Here is a 27,893-nt window from a genome sequence, read left to right as displayed (position 1 = left end):
CTCAGATAACAGACTTGTAGCCAAATGGAATTTTACCAAACTTACTAAAATGAGTAACATTGTGTGAGCACTGTTCCCTTGGGAACTGGATAAAACGAGATGTCTATCTCAAAGGGTTCTCCAAGAAAAACCCTGAAAGAAATGGGCATTTGTCTTGACCAAGAGACAACTGCAGAAAATTACAAACACCTAAGAATGGCTTAAAATAAAAAAATTTGAATTTTTCCCAAATATGATAATAAAAAAGATGTTAACATTTATTGAATGCCAATTATTCATTATTTCAACAGCATTTATTGATTATATATAAGGTGCCAAGAACTATGCCAGATGCTTTTACATGAACTGTATAGTTTGGTCAAGAACTCTGTAAAGTACAGATTACTTTATAGATTAACGGCTTACCTAAAGTCACACAACTAATAGGACTTTTTATTCAAGAGGTCGACTACATGCCAGCACTTTTCTGTGTACTAGGTTGCATCATTAACATTTGGAGGGCCAGGGATGAGAGTATACATTGAAGCCCCTATACTCTATGTCTAAATATTGAAAATTATAAACAGTGATGTTCTGGATCCAGCTTCTATCAGCCAGCTGCTAAGAGCCAACTGGATGCGTCTCTTCCCAAATTCATGTGCAGTAATGTTGCATCTGTGAAATGTTGCACCTTGAAATTGGCCATGACAGGAAGATATATCCACTACATCAAATGGCAAATGCTACATATTAGGTAGTGGTGGTGGTTGTTTTCAGAGGGTATCTTGTTGAACACTTACCATCGCTTTTAACAATCTAACTGTTGAATAAAATATGTTCCATCCTCCAACCTTGAAAAATATATCTTCATAATAACATAGAAGTCCAAGCTTGAATTTAGAATTCCCTGTTGCCATATTATACTATATGTTAACTAACTAGAATTTATTTAATTTTTTTTTCAACATTTATTTATTTTTGGGACAGAGAGAGACAGAGCATGAACAGGGGAGGGGCAGAGAGAGAGGGAGACACAGAATCGGAAACAGGCTCCAGGCTCTGAGCCATCAGCCCAGAGCCCGACGCGGGGCTCGAACTCACGGACCGCGAGATCGTGACCTGGCTGAAGTCGGACGCTTAACCGACTGCGCCACCCAGGCGCCCCTAGAATTTAAATAAAAATTTGAAACAACAACAAAACTAATAGAATTCCCAGATGCCTTGTTCCGTACCAGAATTTGGGAAGGGAGGGAAGGCCAGTCCCTAGACTCTAGAGCCACAGACCCCTCCACTTCTCATCCTACCCCAAGATTCATCCTGCACAGGGAGGGAGACTGTGTGGATACTCCAGAATACACATCTCAAATTCATCTCTCTATACACCATACACAGCTGCTCCTGGCTCATCCCACTGGTCTATGTGAGTACACACCAGGGCCACAGTGCAACCTCAGTGGCCTGGAGAAAGAGAAGGGAATACTCACAGACACTAGAAGTAGGCACAAGTCTTTGCTGGTGTGAAATTTCAGGGCCTGTGCTTGCAGAGCATTATCTAGAATGGAGGGGTTGGTGCAGGTTCTGGGTGTGTCCCTTGGTCTCACAGATGGATCACGCATGGGGAGTAGTACTGATGAAGGAGGGCCAGAGTAGAGCTCCCCAAAACACAGGCCACGATTGCCTGTTCTAAGAGCAGTACTGAATACAGGAGTCCAGAGCCCTCATGGAGTTCATGTTCCGCTAAGAGGAAATATAATCATTTAATTATTTAAAACAAATTATCCCCAAGATCAAATTGGCTATATTACCACCCTTTTCTTCAGCCCAAGTAAAAAAAAATATATATATTAATATTTGCCATTTATTGACAGCTTATTATTTACTCAGAAATTACTAAGTTCTTAGAAACCAAATGACTAAAAATTCAGAGCCTAGCTATTTCTTTTAGTTAGCAAAACGATTATTAATATTTATTTATCATCACAGTATTTGTTATCGGACAGACTGAGGACAGCTTCCCACTCAATGCAAATGTTCCTTATACCTACCTGGCTGAATCATTTTGCAATTTCTAGACTGGGCTCGCTCCTTGCTCATGGGACCTTTCACCATGGTTGATGAAAACATTTTTGTTATTTACCTGAGGATTAGGACCATGTGGGCACTAAGAACTGGTTGTTCAGTATTTAACGGCACACCACTGAGTTACACATCTCTATAGTAAATATTTGAATACAGGCCAAAAAAAAATTAAACAGAAATGACATTTGGGGAAAGGAATTCGAAAGAAGGAGAAGAAAGACTTACTTTTCATTTAATCTTTCTATATTTTTCTTAATCATGTGAGGGCAGTGGGATTATGGGCCATTTTGTTTGCCTTCTTCATATAAAATTAAATATAAATTACAGTCTATTTTAATATTAAAACCTGTCTTGTACTTTTTAAACCTCTAGAAAATTACTAAAATTGAAACCAAAAGAACACTGCTATCTACCACCTATTTATACGGTAAGTATTCTTTGTAAATCTTACCAGTTTTCCTTTTTCAAAATAGGAAATTTGTAAGCAGCAGAATTTTCCCAGAGGTACTAGATTTCACGGAAGCTGACTAGTCCTGCCATCTAGAAGATCTTCTCAAACCCAAGACAACTCCCTGAGCATCACGGTGTGTTAAATATGGTACAATATAAGTAGGCTGCCCCTGGAGTCACCAGACTTCCTCCTCTGGAAACACCACCCACCTTCAAATCTCTGAGTCAGATCTTTCGCAGTTTCCTCCCATCTTTCTGTTGGGGCAATACCGAAGAAGGCTTTCAAGAAATCCAGAGCATCTTTTGTTTGTGCACACTCATCTTCTATTTCAGTGTTTCTAATGTGTAACGCATTGGCTACACGTAAGTTCATTAGCCGTACTTAGCATGGAGTTAATTTTAAAAATAAACTTTTCTTAAATCTGAAAAAAAAAAAAAAAAAAAACACATGGGCAAAGTGTCCACATTTCTGGCTCTGGTACCAATGGTGTCTCTTGCACATTTGGTCACCTTCTATAGCTCATGAACCATCATGGTCTCATTTTCTCCATCTGAAATCCAGAATTTGATATGGTTTGCTGCTTCCAGGATAGTACAGTAAGCAGCCACATGTGAAAGCAAGCTGAAGACTATGAAACATTAAAACAGATAGGAGAAAGTCCTCTGAGAAATGCTCGTTGTATTTTTTTCATCTTAAAGAGGTTTCACATCGTCAAGAGTAGGATTTGTTTGTTGTTTGTGTCCAGTGTGGGAATTAATTCTTTATGTGCAGGATTTAATATTTGAACTGTTGAGGCACCTGGGTGGCTAAGTCAGTTGAGCATCCTACTCTCTGACTCTTGGTTTCAGCTCAGGTCATGATGTCACAGTTTCATGAGTTTGAGCCCCATGTCTGGCTTTGCACTGGTAGCACAGAGCCTGCTTGGGATTCTCCCTGTGCCTCTCTCTCTGCCCCTCCCCTGCTCATGCTGTCTCTGTCTCTCCCAAAATAAATAAACTTAAAAAACAAACCAAAACTTGAATCATTGATAGGTTTGTTTTTGTTTTGTTTTGTTTTACTCTTCTATAAGAAGCCATGTATGTGCAACACATTTTTTTCAACAACTTTCTTAAAGCTGGAATAGAATTTACCTAATTTACTCCAGTGATGGTTATGAAAGCACAAAATGTGAAATTAGTTGAATCTGTGTCTACGATGTCATCTGAATGTTTAAAATATAATGAACTGATTGCTTCTGGCATACATATAACCTCAGTTACCGTGGGTTTAAAATGCTGGCAACATTTATGAGGGCCTGCCATGTGCACATACTCTCCTCCCATACTTGGGAATAAAACTTGCTGTTATTTTCACTGGACGCTGGGTGTCAGTAATTTGACCCAGAGACTTGGGGGAAAGGAAGAAGGAAGATGGAGGAGGGGATGATAAATGAAGAGACACCGTTTACATTTTACTGTGGAAGTCGCTGACAGAGCATCACTGAGGAAGGGAACACTGCAGTTCTGGAAGGGGCAGTTGTCCTGGGCAAGAAACCACAGCAGAGGCCATGGGAGAGTTGGGCTGCATTTTCTCTCTCCATGGTTAGCTCTTTTGTTTGTGCCTGTCTCACAGCTGTGAGAGTCCTTCAGGCAAGAAGCAACAAGTTGCAGGCTGAGGCTGCTTCGGTGTCTTTCGGGAAGGGTGGTTTTGTGGGACAAAGGCCCAGGGCTCAAGTGTCTCTCCCTTGGATTTCAGTTGTCATCTGTAGACTTTCTTCTAATGGACTCTCTTCCCCATCAGGAACTAGAACTTGAGACTCGTCCACCAGCCCTCCCCCTGCACTGGGCATTCTCCATCTGAATGCCTGGCAGCCAGGCTTTGGGTCCCTGGCACACTGCTCACCCTGGCCTTCCCTTTTGTTGCCCTCAGGCCTGTGTAATTGTGACTCAAGTCACTGGGCAACCAGGTGCCTTCAGAAAAGCCCCAGGGTCTCTGGCAGCTACTGTTCATTTCAGCCAAAGCTGCGGAGGAAGGAGGGCATCAGGCTTAAGGGGACCCATCCCAACCTTCCTCCCTGCCCCTGAAATAGTCAAGCTCCCTCCAAAGAGGCTCAAATGGAATATTCTATGGGCAAGTAGACATCACCTCACCTCTGCTGAGGTGGGAGCTAGTAGCTCCTCCCTGTTAAATGTTCATCTCAATGTCTTTTCTCCAAGTGACTTTTAGAGTAAAAGAGCTGTCAGTTTGAACAGATGAGACAGGAGTCTCCTTCACTTGCTTTGGTTGCTGCTGCTGGCTCAGGGTCAGGACACCAGACAGGTGAGAACTGCTTTTCCTTCTATCAGGAAAACTCTGAACTAAGGCAATGCTTTGCACTGAGTCTGGGGGTTTTGTGGTTTCAGGCACTAATAGGTGTTCAAGTACTTTCTCTTTCTAACTGCTTCTCCTCTAGGTCATAAAAGCTCTTTCCTTTCCTTTCCTTCTTTCCTTTCCTTTCCTTCTTTCCTTTCCTTTCCTTTCCTTTCCTTTCCTTTCCTTTCCTTTCCTTTCCTTTCCTTCCCTTCCCTTCCCTTCCCTTCCCTTCCCTTCCCCTTCCTTCCTTCCTTCCTTCCTTCCTTCCTTCCTTCCTTCCTTCCTTCCCTTCCGTCTCTCTCTCTCTCTCTCTCTCTCTTTTTCTCCTTCCCAGCTCCCTTCAGGAGTTGCTACACCTTCAGGTTGGGACATCCTTCCTCATTTGCAAACCTCAGCTGTGTCTGGGGGCAGGGCTTCTGTGGAGCCGCCAGGAGCAGAAAGAAAGGCTCCCAAGTAATAGCACTACATCAGATGTCAGACGTAGGGAAACTGCGGGCAGATCAATCTGGGATGTGCTGGTTACCAGGAGGCTCCCTCCCCCAAAAGACATTGAGGATCAAAGCTGACCTTTTCTTTCCTCGGTAAATTTTGCATGATTTGGCGCCTAAAGCACATCTGAGAACAGGTATGACTGAGCTCATCTTTGCCTTATTTGAAGGGCTTCAGGTCTGTGGATTGGGGTGGAGGTAGGGGGCAATCCAATTGAAAATCCAGGCACATGTGTCTTACAGCCGTGTGGGCTGCGATGGGGATGGTCCATCAGGCATTTGGAATAGGCTTGATTTTGGAATGCAGGGGATCTGATTGCTTCTTGGCAGCTTTCCTTTCCCAATTATGTTTGGCTTAGTCTAGTAGTCAAGTTACTTTACAGTCCCTAAGCTGATCCAGAAAGCACACAGAGGGGACAGAGAGCATACTGTCTAAAAAACAGGCTGGGTGGTGGGAAAGGGAGCGTTCTGGCTGGATTTGGAAATATTCACTGAATAATCCACAATCCAACCCAAAGACAGGGACTGCACATTATATACCTTGGCCCTTTGTGAAGTCCAAAAAGCTGAATGTAACATGCTTTTCTAGAATACTGATCAGTTAAGACTGAACTTTGTGTGTGCTTTCAATTGTTTTGCTTTTGAATGTAGCTCAAGAAGAGATATGCCAGGTATCTTGAATTGATTTTATTATAAAACATAGGACTTCTCATAATGAATATATGTTCTGGTCCAAAGATTTAGCAGTCATAAAATCTAGATCCAGAAAAATATACATCATATCAGCAAACAAGCACTTTGATGTACAAGTATCAGTCTGAATGTGGCAATGCTACCAGAGTGAAGCTTTTTATAAAAAAGTTTTCCTTTTTATAACTTAGGAAGGAAGTGTTTGCACAAAATTTGATACTTTAAACAAGACAGCAGGCAGAATGGTAAACCTACTTAAGAGAATGGGGACTGTTTTTCCTAATGACTTTATAGAATTCGTTACTCACAGGAGTCCATTCATGAATTATTAAGCAGCTCAGCCACTCACTAAATCAAGTTAAAAACAAATAAAAAACAAGTTGAAGACTCTTAGGTAGCGAGTGTAATGAGTAGAGTGGGCATGTATTCAAATGATACTAAAGTTCAGACACTCAAACACTCACAGTCTGGTCAGCCTCTACCTTACCAAGTGGAAATGAGTTTAGTTTTATGATTTAAAAGTTGATATAGAAAATAATAGTAATACCTTCTAAGCCTTTATGGTGTAATGTCTGGAAAACTTTCTGTCCTCTTCTTGCAGTGATGAAATGTCGGATGGTGAGGTCAACTAACAACCAACAAACTTGAGATTTGGCTACTATTTTAATAACACATTTTTGGTAACTTAAAATTATTGCCTGGAAAATTATTCAGCCACAGATTCTCCATGATGTAGTACTGAGTAGTGGTCAAGTTACTATTCCTCTGCTTTCAAGTCAGTTACCTCACTTGTCCAAGCTCAAGGTCACCTGTAAAATAGAAGTGATAGCACTAAATTCATAGTTTCATGAATTAAATAAGAATTAAATAAGGTTAATGTAATTGAAAGCATCAGCAGAGGGGCTATAACATAATAAGTGCAAAATAAATAGTTTTATGCATACAACGCACACACACACACACAAATTCTCTCTCTGTCATGCAATTTGCATATTTCTTGCATTTTGATTATTTTCTGATCTTACTTACCTAGAATCAGGAGGTCAAACACCGGAGAGAATCCGACTATCTGATAGCAGGTCTGATGACTTAACTAAAGAAAGGAAGATGGAAATTAACAGATACTGACATTCGATGACATAAGTCCACTCTATTCTTTCCTTCTATTATGAAAAATAGTAAAAAATTATAGTGTTTTATTTTAGGGGTGAGTAATCCAATAGATGAATCTGGCTTCTCAGACATATTAATTTCTACCAATTTAAATTTTATGTAAAGTAACTATGAAGGTTCTGCATCAACTTCCTGAGAATCCTATCCAAAACCTATGATTCAAATTAGCTGTAATTAGTGTTCAAGGAATTTTTGCACTCTCTTTTATTAGAACTAGAAAATGTTTATATGTGCACAGTGAACTGGCAAACCTAGGTTTGGAGCAACCTCTCCCACTAGCCAGCCTTGCGGGCTTGGACAAATCACACTCAGTATCTCTGAGCTTCCATTGTCCTTGCATTTCAGATGAGGGCACTTAGCCCACCTATATCACAAGTTGTTTCTTTCAGGCTCTGAGAGTTCTAGTTCCAGGTTCTTTTAATTCCAAGATCAATGCATAAAATAACTTTCAGAGCTACTTTCTCAAGTTTCCAAACATTGCTGGAGAAAACGAGCTGACAAAACTCAAATTTATAAAAATTTTAAAAAGACAAAAACCACACCCATTGCTGAAGTAGGATAATCTCTAAAACAGACAGTTTAGTTGTGCCAAACAGGAGTCCCAAATAAACTTCTATAACTCTGAAGGGGAAAAATATGGTGAGTCAGCTAGAAAGGAACACACACACACACACACACACACACACACACACACACGTGATTGGATTAAGTTAAAAGAAATCTATTCTTTCAGACTGAAATCCCCCTTATCCAAAATCTGTTTTTCAGGACAAGCAAATCTACTCCTTTCCGCCAAAACCAATCTGATACTTCATAAACCAAAGTATAATTGTGAATGAGGAGAAGCTCAGTAATAATTTAGTCCTAAAACAAATAAACATTTTTGTTTTATAGGTGCTCCTTAATTTAGCAAAAAGTATATTCATGACTTTAGCATATATTCATGAATTTAACAAAGAGTATATCTGTATATCTATATCTATATCTATGGCTAGGAATATTTACTTTTCCTTTTTTTTTTTTTTATTCAGAGAAACACAATTATTTATCAAATAACTACATGTCCATGATGCTTAACTTAAAAAGGGCTCAATTTTAACAGGTCAAGTGGGCTAAATGGAAAAACAGATTTCAACAAATTACACTCATGTACAAACGTTTAAGTTTCAGAAAGAATTTGCCTTTAAACACTGATGATCCTCGATATTTCTTTCTTTTTGAATGTTCATTGCATTTGCTGCAATAGAGGTTGAAATAAACCAAGATAAGTTAAAGAGGGAAACCATTTTCCCATTTCTCCCTGCTTTTGTTTAGATTATCATTCACATGTGTCACAAACTGACAAAAGGATAGTGAAGAGTAGAAATGACCCAACAGGTTCCTTCACAGATACCCAAACAACTTACCTTCAGCAACACCCAAGTTTTTCCAGTTCTTCCACACTCTCCCGTGTGCCTCAGGCAACTCCCATCAGCCCCTGGTCCTGATGACACCTCCTCTCTTGAAATAACCCTCCTCAGGATATCCATTTGGCCAAGCAGTCTGGGGGAAAAGAATCAGGTTTCCCTATATCTGGAAGTGTGCTTTTTCCTCCCCAGTTCAAACGTGTTAAGTAGAAGAAGGAAAGAAAAAAGAGAGAGGTGGAAGGCTTCAAATGGCAGGTTGGAATGTAATTAGTGTTTGTTGGTACAGATGCCTGTAGGTGTTACCACTTCAACAGTAAGTGGGATATGGGCATAGTGTCATCTTTAAGCACAGGGACAATGTTTATTATGGTGGAAAATGTGCCCTTCAAACAATGTATCCATTAAGAATCAATGTATCAAGTTCTAGTTTTATAAAAATCCTTTGAACCACAACATTTTCAAACTCATTAATGAACACATTTTGGAAAATGAGTCGGGTCTCAAGTATACACCAACATACATGGAATTTTGATGATAAACATAAATGAAGCGGATTTATTTTTTTCTTAATTGTCTTACTCCCTTGGAGAACATAAGATGGGTTCTACTATCATCGGTATGCTGATATCCCCTAACCTCTTTTTTCTGTGGCTTATTCAGGTAATTGCAGTACATTTTTCACTGAGTTGTAATGAATATTCAATGAGTCATTGTATGTAAAGCACTTCAAATATGAGTGGCATGAAGAAGGCATTTGGTAAATGTAAACTCTTACTAATATTGTAATCTTACCATCAATATAATTAAAACCAATATTCTTATTGTACAACCAAACTAGCTATTCTTTTGTAAGATCCTGTAAACAATTGCCACTATGCTTCCAAACTCTCAAGGCAAAAAAAAAAAAAAAAAAAGAAGAAAGAAAAGAAAGAAAAGAAAAGAAAAGAAAGAAAGAAAGAAAGAAAGAAAGAAAGAAAGAAAAACAACCTTCTTTCTTCATTAAGGTATTAATTTTTCTTTTTTATACTAGAAATATCCTATCTGTTCTATATTGTATAATTCGAAGCCACACATTTTGAAGGACATTTGTAAACTGGAAAGTGACCATGCACCCTGAAAAGTACATAATCTAGAGATCACATATTATAAAGCAAAGGCTGAAAAGTTGAGTAGATTTAGAGAAGAGAAGGGATGAAAAGGCACTTGATTATGGTCCATTGTAATTGAAGAACTATTACAGGGGGATAAATACATCCTGTGCTGTTTTGAAAAATCAGGCCAGGACCAATATGAAAAATGTATTTTAAAAGATAGCTATGTTCTCAGTATAAAGAGGTGAGCTTGAAAGCTACATATGTTTATTTTGTGTGTGTTGATATTTTGAGGTACCTTTTGCCTTTGATTCTTGGCAAGTAATTTTAGCAAATGAATAATCCATCAGTTTATAAATACATCAGGTTAAGTAGCAAAAAGAATAACAAGGTAAACAAATTAGCATACATATATGCATTTTTTCCTGCTTTGTTTTGCCTGTGGACATTCCATCATCCAGGTTGGTGTTTATTTGCTTTGAAACCAAAATCTTCTCTATTTCTCATCTGCTTGCCACCCACTGATAAAACATAGCCTTGTAAAGAGAAGAAGACTTGGTATAACCACATGTCTGGTAAACGTGGCCACATCTCCATATGGGTGTCTAGAGGAACAAGGAATTAGTATGCATTCAGAAGCATTGATCACATCCTGTAAGACTTCCTCAAATAGACGTCTTCTCTAAGCAAGTGTCCTGGAACCTCTCAGACAGCTCTTAGTGCCATTTGGACCAAGCCGTATTTTCTTGTTTACTTTCATAATCATCTCACTTCTTCTTAAACTCTGGAACTTCATGGTAATCTTTGAACTTTCTGGTGCAGCATATCAGACACAAAGAAGATGCTTATGGAGTGTCTGGGTGGCTCAGTCCAGTTAAGCATCCGACTTTTGGTTTTGGCTCAGGTCATGATCTCACTGTCGTAAGGTTGAGCCCCAAGTCAGGCTTGTGTTGAGCATGGAGCCTGCTTAAGATTCTCTCTCTCTCTCTCTCTCTCTCTCTCTCTCTCTCTTTCTGCCCTTCTCCCCCGCTCATGGTCTCTCTCTCTCACACACACACTAAACAAACAAACAAACAAACAAACAAATAAATAAATGTTTTTAAAAAGAAGATTAGTATTATTTGAATAAGTTTAACTGTATATATAAGAACGAATAAAGAGAGCTATTTTCTGTATTTCATATTTTATTCTGCTTGTCATTGAACCCTCCGGTGCCTTGCAGTGCCTGGTACTTAGAAGGGAATTGTTACACAGTCACTCTGTGTATGCGTGTGTATGTGTGTGTGCCTCCCCTTCATCCCAAGGCAATGAAGTCTTCTTTCCATCATCACATGTCACCTTCTACTAATGATGGGCTAATCGTTATATGGAACAAGTTAAGAAGGTCTACTTTTTCCACATAAATTCTACATTGTCCATGTAAGTTCTATTTCTCCCATGTAAGTTTAGAGTCCTGGAAAATAATGTATGAAGAAAGTGAAATTCAGAGCACTGACACAATTTCTGAAAGCCAAATATGTGGTCATTGATGGAATCGTAACCAACACTGATGTACTCAGTCCATAATACCTTGTGCCTCTTTTCGTTTCTTTCCCTTTCCTATACATACTTCATGTCCTCAAATTTGGTGTGTTTCTTACTAAAAAGAAGTCATGTATTCCAAAGTAAAGTGCAGGTTCATAAAAATACCCAGTAAAGGTTTAGATTAAATGACCCAAAATATCGAGGCACATTATATCAAAACAGAAAATCCCAGAGAGCAAATCAAGCAAGATGAGAATGGGAGGCCTGCAGAGCCTGGGAACTTTTATACTGCACTTGGAAAATGAATTGTATTAGTCAAAAAGTAAATGGTAGGATAGAAATGGCACAATGTACCAGATTATAGTATCTGTTACAATCAATAATTGCATTAAAATTTCCCTCAGTAGACCAAGTTTACTAATTTAGTATCATAAAAACACTTTTTTTTTTTTTGCAAAAGGCTTGTGTAATTGGATGTCAGTTAAAATAGCACAGGCATGATTAGTTATACTTCCAATTTGTGGAGTGTTTTTCTCCTTTAAAAAAATTTTCAGAGCTTTCATGCAAACATAATTATCAAAGTGCCTATGTCACTGGTTCTGAACTTATTATCTAAAATTTCTGGAAGAAACAAGGCATTCTTTTCATCTGGATCCTGACTCAGCATGTTTATCTTATGTACTTTCAGTCACTGTGTTTCTGTTTACAGCATACGAGATACTCTCATCAGAACAAAGGTCCCAGCATTGATCAGTCAAGCCGCAGACTCTGGCAGCTGACTGAACAGCAGGAGCCAGAGTCCACTTGAATTGTTCACACTCTTGGAAGTCAAGTTCAGACTTGAGCCGCCTGAGGTTCCTTTTAACGCAGATTTGTCACAGCAGGCAGCTGACGGGATTCACCTGCAAGAACCAGAAACATGCACTGTGCCATCCAAAAGGCAGAAGTGGTGGATGGGGCTCACTTGTTGCAGATCTTCTGGCATGACGGTGCGGAGTCTCTCTACCCTGCTGTATGGCTGAGAGACAATTGCCAGTGCCCCGATTGCTACCTGGATTCTGCAAAAGCACGGAAACTTCTCATCGAAGCTCTTGATGTGAACATTGGTATTAAAGGCTTGACGTTTGACAGAAAAAAGGTAATTATCTCTAAATTATCTCTCCTTTATCTCCCCAGTTCATTGAAGGGGCTACTGTCCAATAACTTAAAGAAGGGATTATGTTTCATTTGATCATGTCTATAACTACACAGAGAACCATGTTTGTGTAGTGCTCGGGGCAAGGCAAGCATGCTCAGTAGATGGAAGCTTCTGTTATTGTTGTTCGTAGTTTTATCACTACTACTGTTTTTAATAAAACTTACAGTATTGCTCATTATTCCTTCCGTGAAGGAATTTCGTGAACAGCCCTGAAGACACAATCAAACTATCTCTATAATAACAAGAGTGCTTCTGGGCCTCTGTTTATTCATCTGTAAAATAGGGAAACTGACAGAACTTGTTTGTAGAGATTACATGAGAATTCAGTGAGGTAATATGGGTAAAAATGTTTAACACAGTGTCCGGCATGCAGTGAACACTGAAAAACTTGTATCGATGACTGTAGTTTTAGTCAAATGAGTGAGTCGATATGCAAGGCTTGCTCTAGAACTCTGGAAAACAAGCCTCTCAAAACCACCAAGTAGATGTGACCACCAGCCTGTGTTTCTCTCTTCCAAAGTGACGAGGATAGTTCTCAGAAAAGCAAATGTGACAGCTAGCTCATGGCTCTTCCCCCTCTTGTCTTTATCTGAACTGAAGGACTTTACTCCCAGGGTTCACCGCTTGCCAGCTGTGTGACCTTAGAAATATTTACTCAGACATTCCTCGCTTGGAAAATGTGAATAAGAGTAGTACCTTCTTTCTAGAGTTGTATGAGGACTAGAGGAGTTATGCCTGTAGTGTTCGTTACACAGGATGCACTCAGAGTGCTGTTGTCATTTATTATTATGATCTGCCTCCTCCTCATCATTTCCTCGTTCTGATACTCTTGGAAGGAATATTAAATTCAGTGATAGCTCACTTTAAGTCATCACAGAAATTTTGGAAACAACAGATTTAGGAGATACAGAACGAGAACTTCAGATTGAGTCACATTTTACTTTTTCTGTGATGTTTAAGGGGCCTCAGAGCTCAGATGTATCACTTTGGCTTTCAGTTCTCCTGTCTTCCAAAAGAGCATTGTATACGTGTGAGTACATAAGTGAAAATAAAAATAAAGTAAAAAGTAAAAGAAGTAAGGGCTAGGTGGATCCCCTGCTTATCTTAAATTAACATTAAAAAACAGAGCAATAATGAACCAAAGTACATAGAAGCATAATATACATATAGGTGATATCTGCTTTCTGTGTTATAAGGTTTATATCACGTGGCCAAATGAGCATTACAGTGAATTTGAAGCTGACTGGCTGAAGAAAAGATGCTTTTCACAGCAGGCCAGAGAAAAACTCCAAAGAGAATTATTTTTGCCAGGTAACCTTGCCATGGTCTTCAATGTCTTTTAAAACTCTTATGGTAAGATATTTGCTCAGAAGCAAATATAAACCCTTGTGCCTTGGTTAAAACATTATTATAATTTAGGCAGGATGTTTAATGATTTACCAAACACAGATCGTTTGGGTAGAGATGAAAGAAAATATAGAGGAGTTCTGGACATTCAAAAGAGGCAGAAAAAGGCAAAGTACAGAATACTGGTACCCTTGTCCTCTAATGTGAAACCTGGCACACGAGACATGAGACACTGAGTGTCCACGGCAAAGGAGAGGGATGAACCAAAGGCAGTCTCGCCCTTCTTAATTTTATCTAAAGCCAGAACAACACAAAACCAACCCAGCAGGAACTCCTAACCTGGTATCCACAGATAAAATTATGTGATCCCAGAGCCCAGTGAAGTTATGTGCACAGTGTTGAGTGTGCATGGGAGCATGTGTGTGTGTGCATGCATGTGCACAGCAAATCTGTGTGGGGAGAGTTCAATGGGTCTCAAGAGAATCTGTGACCACAAAAATGTTCCGAAAATCTGCAATAGTTGGATTCGGTGGAAAAAGGCTTCATTCTTGAGCTGAGAGACAGAATAAAAGAAGTACTTAATTCAGGTAGAAAGTTAATTATTTGCTCTCTGTATGGTTTGAAGATTTGTATCATAAACTATGTGAGTCAAAGGCAGATTCTAAAAATATCATGATTCTTATATATTTAGTAGAACTTGACTTCTACAAATACACTAACAAGGCAATTATCCTTGAACTTTCTTTTCTACTGTTAACTAGATATATTGGACTGGCCCTGTTGAAATCTGTGACACCAAAACAGAGATTTCACCTGACTCCTTTCAGATCTGAAATTCTCAAACATGTATAATAGGTGGTTTTAAATGAGAGATTTGCAACAGTTTACTGGGTGTGGAGATGTTACTAATTAATTAGCTTGAACCACACAGTTTCACCTTGTTCTATGGTTATCAATAGTACATGAGGGCACCTGAATGGCTCAGTTGGTTAAGCGTCCAACTCTTGGTTTCCTTTCAGGTCATGGTCTTGTGGTTTCTTGAGTTCCAGCCCTGTGTCAGGCTCTGTGCTGGCAGCATGAAGCTGCTTAGGATTCTTTCAATCTCTCTCTCTCTCTCTCTCTCTCTCTCTCTCTCTGCCCCTCCCCCACTTGCACTGTCTCTGCCTCTCTCAAATAAATAAATGAACTTAAAAAAAAAAAATAGGGCATGATACTGTTCCCTTCCTGTTCAGGCATAGACCGGTGTTGTCAAGAACTAGGTTCCTCTGGGGTGCCTGGGTGGTTCAGTCGGTTAAGCATCCAACTTCGGCTCAGGTCATGATCTCACAGTCTGTGAGTTCGAGCCCCGCGTCAGGCTCTGTGCTGACAGCTCAGAGCCCGGAGCCTGCTTCAGATTCTGTGTCTCCCTCTCTCTCTGCCGCTCCCCTGCTCATGCTCTGTCTCTCTCTGTCTCAAAAATAAATAAAACCATTAAAAAAAAAAAAGAACTAGGTTCCTCCATGGCCTTATCTCATCATTCGGACAACTGACAAGGTTTTGCTCTGGTGCTTTCTGTCTAAACCACCAGGAATCCACTGTCTTCTTTATGTAGCCCAGCTAGCTGGTGGAATCCAGATAGGTATCCAGAAAAAGATGTTTATCCTGCCTTTCCCCAGTGAGAGTATTGTACAGAGACTTCAAGGAGTCTCCAGTTACATAACTGAGTAGCAATTGTCTGGGTCAAATAGCAGTTTCACAAATGTATTATTATTTTTTTTATTTATTTTAGATTTCTTCTGGTACTCAAAATATTTTTCCTTCACTCTGCCCTAATTTTGTAATCCTGTTGGATTTTGCTTTCATTTCCTTCAAGTTCTTCTTTTGATTATTTAAGGGAATAAAAGCCAACTTTTTATTATTACAACTTAGGCTTTTAAGCATTGTAAAAAGACACAGCCACCATCCTCCATTAATATTTCCTGACGAATGCAGTTTTATAGCTTATATTTCTCAGTACTATCAGGCAGTAGCAAAGTGGAAATGATACTACACTCAGTTAAGTTGTGGAAAAACCCAGTCACACTGACAGCAGCGGTCATGAATAATATAAGGAGAACTGGCTGCTATTTAGACACTGGAAAATACTTTAATGGTTTAAAACAAGATCAGATTTTTAAAATATATCCCCGAGCTGTGCAGTTGGTGGGGTAAAGGAGAAAGCAATGGGCCATTTTTGGAGTATTGCTTCTCTGGCTCTTTGCCTGTAGAATTTGACACCTTATTGAACTGCCATCACTTATTTTCAAACATTTATACTCCAGAACATGTAAACAAACTCTGTTACACTTGTGGAAGGATTTTGTTTTTCATCCTCAGTGGCCATGTTACCTCTTCTGCTCTTTCCTTAGAGTTAGAAAAGACTTTTAAAATCTGGCATCAAGATGCAAACCACTTTTCCTTGATCTTCCCTTGGCATTAGCTGTCAATTTCGAAAATGAAAAGACATGATGATCAGCCAGAGAAGACTCTTGTCAATGGACAGCCACAGCTGGAAGGAAGATGTGGATAATAGTCATTCCATCATAAATTTTGATCTGGTTGCACATATATTGGGCATCTATTTTGTTCAGGAAGCTCCTTAAGGAAATACCAAGTTAAAAAAAAAAAAAAAAAGACACCGATTCTGTCCTTGAGGATTTATCATGTCTAGGAGGGGGACCCTAGCCATGAAAAGAAATAAGTACAATCCATTATTTTAGTGCAAGAAAGCATGCAAAGAAGGTTAATCATAACACAGAGGAAGGAATCTGAAGAGACAAAAACATAATCCTTGAAGCCAGGAATATGTGAGCTGGATTTTAAAGAATCAGTTTGTCAGGCAAAGACAGCAAGGAAATTCTTGACAGAGAAAAGGGCATGTAGAAAATCATGGAAGTGTGAAATAGCAGGGTAGCCTTAGGAAACACCAGTTAGTTTAATATTGGTGAAGTTAAAATCATTAAAGCCATAGGGAATAGGGAAGGTGCCTAACCATGAAGCGGCCTCAGTGCCCCACTAAGGAGCTCAGTCCAAAACCTTCCGCAAGGACATTTTCACAACATAGAAATCAGGTGTATTCCTTTCCATTCATTTCCCAGGCTGATTTTCTTCCTATACGGCCAGAGAAATGAGTTTAATATCTTTATAAGTTTAAGAAGTTTGCTTTATTTTCTTTCAGATGCATTTTACATATTCAGAGTTATATCCATTCTGATTTTGACCAAATGTATATAATTTCTCAAATGCTTACAAAGCTCATGACTGTCTTCTTATCTTCCTCTTTCTGTGATTTTGCTTTCCCCTCCCCCAGTAGCCCCTTTGGTCCTTGGTTTCTATCTATCTTACAAAGGAGAGTGGAATGATTATATCTTTATCAGAAATGTTTGGTCATGGTCATCTGTATTGGGTAGACTGGAGTGGGGAGTGACAGGGAGGAGGGTAACCATAGCACAATCTAGAAATAGTCCTACAAAAAGCACTGAGAACTTAGCCTAGGGAAGTAGCAGAGATGATGGGGAAGAATTTGTATTTAAGAGAAACATATATTGACCTGTAGGACAAGAGGTTCCTGAACTTGTTCTCAATTCTCCACCAATTTAAAAGCTGAAGCCTAGCGTGTAAATGTTTCCAGACAAATGCATGAACATTGAAAACTGTAATAAAACATTGGAAATATGAAGATTTTTATTAAGGTAATTGTATTTTAAGGGCTCTTGGATGGCTCCATTGGTTAAGCATCTTACTCTTGATTTTGGTTCAGGTCATGATCTCACAGTTCATGAGATGGAGCCCTGCATCAGGTTCTGCGCTGACAGTATTAAGCCTGCTTGAGATTCTCTCTCTCTGTCCCTCCCCAGCTGACACACAAGAGCAGGCTCTCTGTCTCTCCCTCTGTCTCAAAACAAATAAATAAACTAAAAAAAATGTAATTGTATTTTAGCTTCCATGTCAAATTGAAATGATTATACATTAGGGGGCCTGGGTGGCTCAGTTGGTAAGCATCCAACTTCGGCTCAGGTCATGATCTCACAACTCGTGAGTTTGAGCCCTGCATTGGGCTCTGTGCTGACAGCTCAGAGCCTGGAGCCTGCTTCAGATTCTGTGTCTCCCTCTCTCTCTACCCTACTTGGCTTGAGCTCTGTCTTTCTCTCAAAAATAAATCAACATAAGAAAAAGAAATAATTATACACTAATTTTTGTGTTTAACTTCAAGATGCAAAATTCCCAGAATATAATTGATAAGACTGAAATGGGAAAAATCTATATATAGCATGACCTTTCTTATATGAACCTAAATATTTGTTCTTTCCATTAACATTCAGTTTCAGAATGAGTACTCATTTTCCTACCTCTTTGAACTTGTACTGAAATATTTGTACACTATTCTCTGACTTTAATAATATTTGTTATTTCAAATTGAGGTTTAAAAGATTGTAATTTGAAGAAAATCTTTTTTTCAATGGAAGCAGGCCACTCACTTTTCTCAGCAGCCCAGGGACTGAGTACATTGCACAATCAGAAAAGAACATTTCCCCTCAATTTGATACAGCAGAGCAAGTCTTTACCTGTCCGTTTAACTAGTCCATAGCTATCTGCCATCAGTCTATAGCCATCAGCCCCTCTTTTGTTTCAAAAGGAACATTCCACAAAAGGGAGTCAAAACTCTCTATAACTGTCAGGACCCTGTAGAACCTCTATGCCTTTCACAAGGCGGGGGGGGGGGGAAGCAGAGCTCCCCTTTTCTTGCAGAAGGTCATGTGTTTCCTTGAAGATGAAGATTTTTATTATGGCACAAAGAACAGAGTAGGTCAGGTACAGAGGCTATTTTTACAGAGATTTGTCAAAAAAGCAAAGATCACTATTTTTTTACTCGGCAAGTAGTGAACACAATAAGTGTGTCTAACTCCCAACTGACAATTCACCCCGTCCCTAAATCTTGCCCCATAGTTTGGCCATTCCTGAACCCCCAGGGGTAGGAGTCTGCAGTGCAAGTCAGGGATGGAGTGAGGGTCTTTGCTTCATATATTACTTGGTAATTATAAAAAGGGCTGGGAGCTTGTTTCTTCAGGCTGCCTTAGAATGTCCCCACTGTATCTGGGCTGCCAGGTCAGTGGCTTCAGAACAGCTCTGTTAAAAAACAGCTGCATCAGAATGATCAGCCCACCACATCAGGTACCCAAATGCCTTTCCTTCCCAAAGAAAGACCCAGTCAACATTCCCTTCCTGCCCTTACCCAGGCTCGCACTCTGACACACAGGTGGGAGACACACTCAAAGTCTTCATATGTTTAAGAAGAGTCTCTATTCTGTTTTGCCCATGGACCTACTGACTTTCAGAGAAATGTCTTTGGGATTTTTATAAAATGAATACAGGTGTCTTGAACGTCTGTGTACTTCACTTCATTTGTCCTCTGTGCCATATTGATGTCTTCCAATGTGTTCTCTGGATTACATACCATTTATTATCCCCCTTGATTTCTGCATTGTACCTGATAAATTTGGGCATCATGTCTAAAGAGTCTAAAGTCCCTACATGGGATGGAGCTGCCCTTGTCCTGTCAGTGAGTACAAGACAGGAGCCTCCCTGCTTGAGAAGAGCCTGGTGCCCTAGACGCAGCTAATGCCACTGGTCCGGACATTGTTCCCACAGCCTTCTGCCTACTGTCAGTTTTCACTTCTGAACTTTAAGGTCTCCTTCCTTTCGCCTTTTCTTATCTCCATCCATACTTCCAGCAAGAAAACACATAATCACATCCTCAGAGATAAATATTCAAGATAAGTCTATTTTACAACTGGATATGTTACAGAACGTTTTTTAAAAGGCTGTATGTTCTTTTATGACTTTTAAAAATTCTTAGATAAGGGGTGCCTGGGTGGCTCAGTCGGTTAAGCATCCGATTTCGTCTCAGGTCATGATCTCACGGTTTGTTGGTTTGAGCCCCCAGTCGGGCTCTGTGCTGACAGCTCAGAGCCTGGAGCCTGCTTCGGATTCTGTGTCTCCTTCTATCTCTGCACACCCCGCACTCACCTTCTGTCTCTCTCTTGAAAATAGATAAATATAAAAAAAAATTCTTAGATAGAAAATACTAATTATATTCTTTTTTTAAAAAATCATTTTTTAGTTAGTTAACCACTTCGTAAAATGAAGCCTCCTTGCATCAGCTAATGTTAATGCTGAGCAGGACCTTAAAAAGCTGGTGTCTCAAAGCCTTGAAAAGGTCTGAGCATATATTTAAGAGCCTAAAGCAAATGCATCTTAAGGAAGAGTGATTACAGTCTATTTCCTTTTCATATTTTCTCCAAAATTAAGGAAAATATACTAATATTTTTTACTCTTGGAAAAGGGATTTTCTGCTATTACACTAAAGTACATTTATTTCTTTTCTTCTTTTTTTTTTTTTTTTTCAAAGACAGTAAAAGTAGAGTGGACTTTCTTCAATGAGTGACAGCTTCAGTTTCTCACAAACTAGGCTTGTTTTTTTCTTATAGCCCAGAAGTGAATTTTATAACATATGGCAGTTGGACTGCAAATTTTGAATTTATAAATTTAGAAAATTCCAAATGGTGATAATTTCAAGAAGTGAAATTAGATTGCTTCATATGCCAGGCTCACTTTTGCCAAACCTACACATAAGTTATATACTTAACCTGTCCTCTTTGCTAGTGCCTACACATTGGAAGATTTGCCCATCAAAAAAAAAGATAGGGCAAATGACTAAAAAACTACTACTTCTCACTTCTGGTTCCACTTCGCTTCTTCAAGATGACAGAACATTTAAACACAAAACGTTAGTTTTGGGATAATAGATATCTTCCTTATACTTAAATTTCTTCCTTGAAATATCATCACATTAAAAATCTATTGAATTATATTTAATTTCTCTATTAAATAAACATGAAAGCAATCACCTAGCATTCAGAATTTTAAAAATATTTTGAGAAATTAAATACCACACACAAAAAATTTCTTTTTTGAAATTCCAATCCCAAACTTTCAAATATGTCAGTGGAAAAAAATTTGATTGATGTTTTTTCAATTGTCTTATCCCTATAGGAAAAAAAAGATGTCAAAAAATGATGTTGCTATTTATACATTCTGTTAATTTGTCTAACTTCTAACTTAGTAAATTAAAAAATAATAATTTTTAAGCTCTACTCCATTCAGTGGATTCTTTAACTTTATTTATTTTGTCAAAATTTTGTATTTTTCTCAATCTGTAACTTTGGTCTTAATCAAAAGAGCAACATAGCACTAAAATATGAGTGCTCTTGACCCTATTAGGCCTTGTTAGGTCTGTGATTTTGAGCCACTTACTTTTCCATAGCCCCAAATCTTCATCTGTAGATAGAAATGGTACCTACTCACCTTCTTAAGTGGTGCCAGGTTGGGTGAAAAGCAATGTTGCACTTTATATATATACTCATGTCATCTTCACATTGTTCTCTCAAAAGCAGCTATAAATAACTAGAGAACATCCCTGAGAGGGGCTTGACCCTCTTGAACAGTACATCAGTTTACAAAAAGAAAGAAAAACAATGCAGAATTCTGTTATTGAAATTCTTTCTCCTTTTCTTCCACTGGCCATCACGTTTCTATGCACATTGCCCGCTTGCCCAGAGAAGACTGATACTCAACAGGTTATGGGGGAAGGAATTACATAGGTTGTCCCTCTTTCCAACAGCTTAGTTGGAGCTTTTTATTATCTCATGGCCTGCTTACTGAAACAACATGGCCTCTATTCACACCCACCTTGCACAGCCCTGCAAGGTGTTCTTCCTGATGCCTATCTTCATCTCCCTTCCCCCTTGCTCCGATGTCTCACTGCAGCACGATAAACTCTTAAGCCCACATCCCACAATCTGGTGCCCCTCCACATCCATGTAGATCCCTACTTTTGTCCAAGCTCTGACTGTTTCCTCCATCACTTATTCCATTCTTCCTGTCTGCACAGACTTCACCCATTCATTCTGCAAGACCCACCTCACATCCCAGTGAAGCCCTTTGCCAACAATTCCACCCTCTGTTTATATTATCCCTAAGCCAAATTACAAACTACAGATGAGAAGGAAAGCCCAGAATAGACCTTATTTCCCTGGCAATACTAAAATGCAAGCCTGTAACATAACAACGGAAACCTACACATTTTTCAAAAACAGTTCTGTTAGAATTTGTCGAGACAGAAAATGAAGTGTGGTATGTTGAGACCACTCTTCACCTGTGAAACAACACTGTGTTACGTAATGAGAACTGGCTTTGGAGTCAGCAAAGCTGGCTTTGACTCTCTGCTGTATGACTTGACTTAGTTTCATAAATGACCTGAACTTCACTTTTTCCATATGTAAAAAACAAACAAACAAACAAACAAACAAAAAACCACGGGCACCTGGTTGGCTCAGTTGGTTGTTCGTCTGACGTCGGCTCAGGTCATGATCTCACGGTTGGTGGGTTCAGGCCCTGAATCGGGCTCTGTGCTGGCAGCTCAGAACCTGGAGCCTGCTTCCGAGTCTGACTCTCCCTCTCTCTCTCTGCCCCTCCCCCACTTGCAGTCTGCCTCTCTCTCTCTCTCTCAAAATATAAATAAACATTTAAAAAATCTAAAACAAAACAAAACAAAAAGAAAGCAATAACTCTCAGTTTGGGAATGTGAAGAATAAATGATAAAATGTAAGTACTTGTTCCCTTTTTTCTCCAATTTAGTCAGCCATGAACATAGGAGCAGAGGTGTAGCAAAGAGTATTTGGGTAAGGACAGAAGGGGAAATAAACAATAATGGCATGACAAAGTCTTATGCTTGAGTTCCCCTTACATAGAGAATAATCATGTCTTATTCCTGACTAAACACATAAGAGTGGCTTGGAGGTGAACTGTTGCCATGAAAAGGATTTTAATCGCTCAGACATTGGTTTGAAGTCTGAGCCAAAATTTCATCTACCTGGCAGATAGTTTCATTTAAATAAATTTAAGGAAGACAGTGAAAAGACTGAGCAACTATCAACTTAATTCCAATCAGGGATGTAGAAATGTTTACTGAAGCTGAGGTGATCAGCGAAATTGGAAGTGGCTGTTATCTATTAGCTAAGGGTTGCTACAGATGAAAATGCCAGCCATTAGCAGATATATTATATTCCATGTATGAACTAGATCCTTTGATGAAAAAAAAAAATCCCTGATCCAAACTAGCTACAATTTCATGACCATTGAAAAGTAGATAATCTCAGGGTGCCTGGGTGGCTCAGTCAGTTGAGCATCTGACTTTGGCTCAGGTCATGATCTCGTGGTTTGTGAGTTTGAGCCCCACGTCGGGCTCTGTGCTGACAGCTCAGAGCCTGGAGCCTGCTTCAGATTCTGTGTCTCCTTCTCTCTCTACCCCTTCCCCATTTGTGCTCTGTCTCTCTATCTCTCAAAAATAAATAAACATTAAAAAAATTTTTTTAAATAAAAGTAGATAATCTCAGTAATGAAGATAAAGGGAAGGAATCTAAAAAGAACAATGTGTTCATACAGGAAAGAAGCACAGAATCTCTAAGCTCTATCTTCGATAGGACATAATAGGAGCTTCTAGCCCAGAATAAATTGATCAGGTCAAATAAACGATGGACAACCAAACGGGAATTTATAAAGTGATTTCCTTGGAGCAATAAGGAAAAAATGAGGAAGCCAGCAGAAAGACAGCCCCCCTGATGGGAACAGATGGTCTTACAGAATCCTGCTCCACTCTTTCCCATCTTAGTTGAGGCAACACCAGTTCTCTGGCAGCAGGATCACCCTTGACTCCTCTGTCTGTTTTACTACACACCCAATCTATCGAGAAAACCCATTAGCCCTATTATCAAAATAATCTAGAATCCATCCACATCTCACTGCCTCCACTGCCAACCCTCTGTCTAAACTACCAACATCATACACCCTCTTCTTCCTCTATCTCTGCTCCTAGTCTTTCACCAATCTTCCTTCTTTACATTTTTAAAAGCACTGCTCTGTGTCAGGTGCTGAGCTCAGCACCTAATATTTATTGCTCTATTTAGTCCTAGCAACAACCTCACAAAGGCAGCATCATTATAACTATTTTACACAAGGGGAAAACGATAGAAATTAAATAGCTAGTCCAAAGTCAAAGAGACAATACATAGCGGAGTCAAGATTTGACTAAAGAGTATCTGTTCTATGAAATACCATTCTATCACTCTCACCTGTATGTATGGTGGCTGCGATTCATGTGGGCTCCTATCTCTGTGTCACTGCAATTATTGCACTGAATGGTCATTATCTGTGTGTTTGACTCTCTTCCCCACTAGCCAGCTGGGGAATAACTAATCTTGGGAAAAACTAATATTAATAAAGATGTCATTTATTGAACACCCACCATGTACTATGAATTCATTCAGCAAATATGTGTCTTCTACATTTTAGAACAGGTACTGTTCTAGGTGTTGGAGATGAAGTGGTGAACAAAACAGACAAAGATTCTGTCTATAGGGAGTTGACAGTCCGGTAGAGAAAGACAAGTTTACAAATATATATGTAATATATATATGTAATACACATTGGTAAATTTACAAATATATCTACAACACATCACATGCCATAAGGACATGGACACTGGCCGGTTGGTGCCTATGGTGGTGGAAATATTTGGAAGTTCTCTTCGGAGTTCTATTTTTCCACTGAAATAAAAGGCAAAGCTGACAGCTGAGCCTAAGTGGGAGGAGGGAGTGGAAGGTTTGAGGCTAGAGAATGTGAGAAATGATCAGCTAGTAAGAGAGTTAAGCAGACATTAGGGACATGCAATAAGGTCAGTCATCGTGGTGTGTGTTCCTTCAGCCACGTTCACATCTGGCTGCTCTGGTTCATGTGCAGATTTAATCAGGTACACCATGTTAAATTGTTCATAGATAGCATATCATTCAAATTTCATAACAACCCTGCAGGTCATTTTCATCCTGTATTTTCCAGACGAAGTAATTGAGCTGAGAGAGTATATTACTTCCGTTTTTTTAAGTTTATTTACTTATTTTGACAGAGAGAGAGAGAGAGGGCACAAGTGGGGGGGGGGGAGCAGAGAGGGAGAGAGGGGATCAAAAGCAGGCTCTCATCAGCACAGAGCCTGACATGGAGCTTGAACCCATGAAATGTGAGACCATGACCCAAGCTGAAGTCGGATGCTTAACTGACTGAGCCACCCAAATGCCCTGAGAATGTATCACTTTCTGAAGTGCTTGCAGATGGGAAGTATCAGAATTCAGAATTGAATCCAGGTCTGTCACCTTCAGACCTCGAGCTATTAACTCTGATACAATGTCCCTATCAAATTAGACCTGTATCTTCATCTCTACATGTGCTTCACACATTCTCAGTGAGCTAGCTTCAGAAAATGAAGACATAACTGACAGACAATTTTTACACACTTGTGCTGACTGAAAAGTTGATTGGAGTTAACAGGGTTGAGACAGCCAAAAAGGATTCATTGGATTTGGGTCACGTGAATGCAAATGTGGTAGTGAGCCCACCATGCAGATATGGGCCAGACCACATCTATGGTATTGCGTCTGATTCAAGACACCAGTGCTGTTGGAGAGCATCAGCAAACTCAGAACACATCGTACATTGGAGAGCAGAGAGCCTAGGGGCAGGGCTCAGAAGCCATAAAACTTGAAAAACCTGGGGAATAAAAAAGCTATTTGGGCTTAGAAAAACTTAGCACAGTAGCTGTCTTTGTATGCATCTCCAAGACTGTCATATACTGTGTGATTATGGAGCACAGAATTAGCACCTAAAAGCAAGGCGACAAAGGTAGACTGTGCCTCAGCATAAAGAAGCAGCTTGTGACAGCTGGAGCCGTCTGGAACCAGTATGGGTTTCTCCACAGGAAGATGCATGCAGTGTACATAATTGAAAGCGATCAAGATGGTTTTCCAGAACCTTTTCAGGCATGTCAGAGGGGACAGTCACAGCAAGAGCAGAGGGTAAAACTGAATTTTGGAATATCTGTAATCAAATTATTTGTGTGGCCTCCCAGCTCTGACATGTATGAGCTGTGAGATATTGCACAAATTATTGAAAATCCTTAGACCTGTCCCCTCATCTATAAAATGGGAATAATACTAGAACCTCTGTGATGGGGTTGTTGTAAGGATTATATGAATTAATCCATACAGAGTGCTTACGAGAGTGTCTGGAATCATAAGGGCTCGATAAACGTTAGCTCTATTTTCAAGTACTCCTCACACCTGGCCTTTTAGTGTCCCTGCCTGGTTTTATGTGTTCTTGGTTTCTCCAACTAGAAGGTCACTGTTGTCATAGGGCTGAGCATATAGAATATACCAGGTACCAGGTACCTAACGGTCCAAAACAAAAACGTATTTCTCTCCTTTCAAGCAACATAAACTTGTGTAGAAGCATGTTTCATACATCCTTGGGGAGACTTTTCGAGTTTGTTGGGATTATCACCTAGGGAAAAGGTTTTATGGATTTCTCCATCTTCTAAAATTCTGAAGAGTACTCAGACACAGTCAACTTTCAGGGGTTGCTACCAGTCTCTAGTCCTCATTAGAAAACAAGCAAAAGGGAAAAAAGGCAAAGGTTTGTTTAGGACACAGAACATATTAGTTTTCTGAAAATCTACTGGGTGCCAGCCTTGGGCTATATGCTGGGGTTGGGGGAGGGGAGAGAAGGGGGCAGTAGTGGTGAGGAAATAAACATATAGGACATGCTCTCTGTCCCTTGCAAGGAATTTGCAATCTAGTCAAAGAGAGAGAGAAGTCCTGACGGACCCTTGCTTACTTTTCCATTTAATCTGTTACCATCCCCTTTGCTTGGGTTCTAGGCCCAGTAACTCTGAGCTCCCCCAACAAGATTAGAGATTCCCCCTCTTCCTACTGTCCCTCCCACTGGGATTCTTTTCTCCCTGCCCTTTGCATAACTGCCTTCTTTCACCCCCTGGGCTCTGACTTAAGTAACATCTCTTCTGTGAGACCTTCCTTAACTGCCAGGTCTAAAAATGCTCCCCATCCTGCTCCCAATAACTGTTTACTGGAAGACATTCACCCCGTTTGTTGCCTCCATAGCACTTGCGACAATGTTTACTTTTAGGTGTTTGTTTGCTTCCTTGCTTAGCCACTTTTTCCCTCCCAAGGGCAGCAATCACATCTATTTTTATTCACTAAATGTGATCTCTTTTGCATAGCTAGGCTTTCAACAAATATGTGTTGAGTAAGTGCAAGCTTATTTCAGCATAATGTGGTAAGCACTGTGACTGAAGTGTGTTTTAATGCCAAGGGACCACAGAAGACAGACTTCGAGCCCATTCTTACAGACCCCAAAGGAGGGCATCGCAGAGTGCCCCGCCACAGACCCTCAGTGCTCTTATGCACGCCTGCCACCTTCTAGTGCACAACTGCCACCCTGACACTCTGCTAGAGGCCTTTCTCTGCCTGAGGAACGCGCTTGGCTAACACACAGAGAAGGCCAGAAAGACCCAGGAGTGAATGCCTAGAGAAGCAGCCAATGAGGCGTGGCCATGGGTGGCCTGCACACCCCAGCTTCCTTGCCCCTGGGTGGGACGACTGTGCAGTATCATCTACAGTATTGCCATGAGGGCCAGCAGTTCCCTTAACCATTCATTGAAATGGTTTTCTGGGGCACCTGGGTGGTTCCTCAGTTGAGCGTTTGACTTGGGCTCGGGTCATGATCTCGTGGTTTGTGAGCCCAAGCCCCACGTCGGGTTCTGCACTGGTGATGTGGAGCCTGCTTGGGATATTCTCTCTTCCTCTTTGCTTCTTGCCTGCATGTTCTCTCTCTCTCTCTCTGTCTCCATCTCTCTCAAAATAAATAAATACACTTAAAAAATTTTTTAGTGGTTTCCAGAGGCTTCCTTCTCTATCTTGCTTCCCCCACTATTAGTTCTTCCACAGGATACCTCCTTAATACATTGCTTGCATTCAAATCCTCATCTCAGGTCAGCTTCTGGAAGATCTCAGTCTGAGAGGACAAGTGATCAGATTCTTGAGACCTGTCGAGTTCACCCGACAAGAAGTAAAATAATGTCTAAAGGCGCAGGATCCCCTTAGCACAGAAAAGAGACTCGAAGTCCTAGTTCCACCGAGGTACTTTTCCTCTACT

The 27,893-nt window shown here is 39.9% G+C and overlaps 1 protein-coding gene across 1 annotated transcript in view; it reads left to right on the top strand.

Moving 5' to 3' along the window:
• Positions 1-4,698: 4,698 nt before the first annotated feature.
• The window catches only part of BBOX1 (gamma-butyrobetaine hydroxylase 1), a 59,960-nt gene continuing 36,765 nt past the window's right edge, over positions 4,699-27,893 (top strand). Inside the window, exons 1-3 of the mRNA XM_025928950.2 lie at positions 4,699-4,807; positions 11,922-12,350; positions 13,607-13,721. Coding sequence (XP_025784735.1) covers positions 12,132-12,350; positions 13,607-13,721 — 334 coding nt within the window. The 5' untranslated portion in view covers positions 4,699-4,807; positions 11,922-12,131. The remainder of the gene's footprint in view (positions 4,808-11,921; positions 12,351-13,606; positions 13,722-27,893) is intronic.

The sequence above is a fragment of the Puma concolor genome, chromosome D1 (genome assembly GCF_028749965.1).
Source record: "Puma concolor isolate L17-30 chromosome D1, mPumCon1.1.hap2, whole genome shotgun sequence".
NCBI lineage: Eukaryota > Metazoa > Chordata > Mammalia > Carnivora > Felidae > Puma > Puma concolor.
This window is presented reverse-complemented; position numbering and strand designations above follow the sequence as displayed.